Source organism: Buceros rhinoceros, unplaced genomic scaffold (assembly GCF_000710305.1).
Source record: "Buceros rhinoceros silvestris isolate BGI_N320 unplaced genomic scaffold, ASM71030v1 scaffold8871, whole genome shotgun sequence".
NCBI classification, from domain to species: domain Eukaryota; kingdom Metazoa; phylum Chordata; class Aves; order Bucerotiformes; family Bucerotidae; genus Buceros; species Buceros rhinoceros.
This window is the reverse complement of record NW_010392463.1, coordinates 26057-28228: the sequence shown is the minus strand read 5'-3', so window position 1 is coordinate 28228 and position 2172 is coordinate 26057. Positions and strand designations below refer to the sequence as shown.

General features: G+C 48.3%; 1 protein-coding gene across 1 annotated transcript in view; it reads left to right on the top strand.

Moving 5' to 3' along the window:
- Window positions 1-1780, top strand: part of LOC104500776 (homeobox protein BarH-like 2) — a 3690-nt gene extending 1910 nt beyond the window's left edge. Inside the window, exons 2-3 of the mRNA XM_010144485.1 lie at window positions 560-644; window positions 1508-1780. Coding sequence (XP_010142787.1) covers window positions 560-644; window positions 1508-1759 — 337 coding nt within the window. The 3' untranslated portion in view covers window positions 1760-1780. The remainder of the gene's footprint in view (window positions 1-559; window positions 645-1507) is intronic.
- The last annotated feature ends 392 nt before the right edge of the window (window positions 1781-2172 follow it).

Genomic DNA, 2172 nt, shown 5'->3' with positions numbered 1-2172 from the left:
GGGAAAGGTTTGCCAAAAAGTTCACACAACCCAGAACCCCTTGGAATGTGACTCTGCGTTTGAGCTGTCCCACCTGCAGGACTTGCATGACTTTGTGGGACACTTGCCCAGCGTAGTTGAGGGTTTCCAAGTCTGTTCGTTGTGCAACTCCCTCACAAACCTGCCAGCTGCGCGGGGCTCTCACCTGTGGGGAGGATAAAGAGTCACTCTGAGCTGCATTTGCTTCATATCCTGGGTTTTAATGGGGGAATAATGAATAGTTTCAGATGAACATGCATAGGTTGGAGATTTGTGGAGGATGAATCGGGATTATGGGCTGTCTGCCACATACACCCTTAAGCTAAACACGCCAAGAATAAATTCATTTCTAAGCCTAAATTGCCTATAATAGCAGAATGCCTAAGAAATTAATAGATTTAGATGTGCTACTGCTCCGTGAGAAATGCAAAAGTATTATCCTCATTATGTAGGTAGTGAAGAACAAATACGATCCAGAGAGCAGCCTCTGAGCTCTTCTCGTCCCCTGTGAACTCGTTCCAACATCTGATTTGTCTTGCAGGCTCGACTTAGCCCAGTCGTTGGGGCTGACTCAGCTCCAGGTGAAGACGTGGTACCAGAACCGTAGGATGAAGTGGAAGAAGATGGTAAGTGGTTTGTGGGGTTGGTTGTGTGTGTGGACACGACAGGTTGTATTGCTCCATGGAAACCCATGCAGCTGGAGAGCTAATCGCATTCATTCTGGCTTTTCATATCTTCCTTTCACCTCTTCCACTTACTCCCAGCTTTATGGCCCTTTTCCAGGTATAATGCTTTTAGAAAGGACAACTGTCCAATAAACCCTGGTGGGAACCATGATGCTGCCACATGCTCCAGCAGAGATGTTTATGTATTCTGATCTGGGAGAGGAGAGGCAGTTCTAGGCTGTATCCCTGGATGTATTTGACAGCTGCACGAGTTACTGCTGCTAAACCCAGTTTGGGATTAGCTTGGACACAGACCTTGGGTTTGAAGTGTCTTGTAAAGGGAATTAAATGTAGGAACAGACCTGTCTTGCAGACCCTTTTACTCACATGAGAGGGGTCTCCTAAATAAAGGCCATTTTGGAAGGCAAAGAGGCTGGAGGAAAGGCAGTCAGAGGGAGTCCTGGCTGAGGTTTGACTCTTCTTGCTTGGGCTTTGGATAAAGCAACCCCTCAGGAAAGGAACTGAACTGTGCACACAATCTTCCCTGAGTGCACTGTGGAGGACTCTGTGCCTAGGTTGCTTTTGGAACCGACTGAGACCTCCAGAGTTCTGGGTCTCCTTGCTGGCAAGGTTTGCATTTCATTTTATTGCCATGAGAACGTGGGTGAACTCACTCTGTGAATGTAGGACCTTTCTACGAGGCTGAAATGGTGACCAAGTCACGGGCTAACTCTGAGGTCTAAGCCAAGTTTCTTCCTTCTCTAAAGGATATCTCAGAGCAGCAGAGTTCATGTTGATCCTGACAGTTCATCTCTTTGCTCCAGGTGCTGAAGGGAGGACAGGAAGCTCCAACAAAGCCCAAAGGCCGCCCAAAGAAAAACTCCATTCCCACCTCGGAGGAAATCGAAGCAGAAGAGAAGATGAACAGCCAGGCTCAGAGTCAGGAGCTGGAGGGATCTCAAGCCCCTGAGGAGCCTAAACTGGCAGAGGAGAAGCCAGAAGTCTCTTTGGAGACAGAGAAGTCTCCAGAACATATACCAGAGCCCTCCTCAGAGGAGACTACGCCACTAAGTTAGAAGGGAAAGAAAGGAGGGAAAAAGGGAATTAAAAAGATAAAAGGGAAAACCCAAAGCCAAATATATATATGTATATATATATTTAAATATGTATGTAATTGTGTGTGTGTACATATATATATAAATATATATATATGTAGACCTTGTGTATAAGCCTGAAGATTGGTCACTTTGTGCCTTTGGGAACCAGCCGTCTCGAGCCGCGGTGGAACAAAGCCATCCCGTGGGGGTGGTGACGGCCTGTGCCTCACCTTCCCACAGGGACTGACGGAGGCCTGGACGTGCTTCCAGAGGAAACCCCGTCTAGAAACGCTGGCCAGCCCCTGGCAAGGAAAGGAGAAGTCCAGGGCTCCTTCTGCGCTGCGGGAGGTGGATGTGCAGCGGTACGGCGGGGGTGGTGGGGTTGGTTGGGT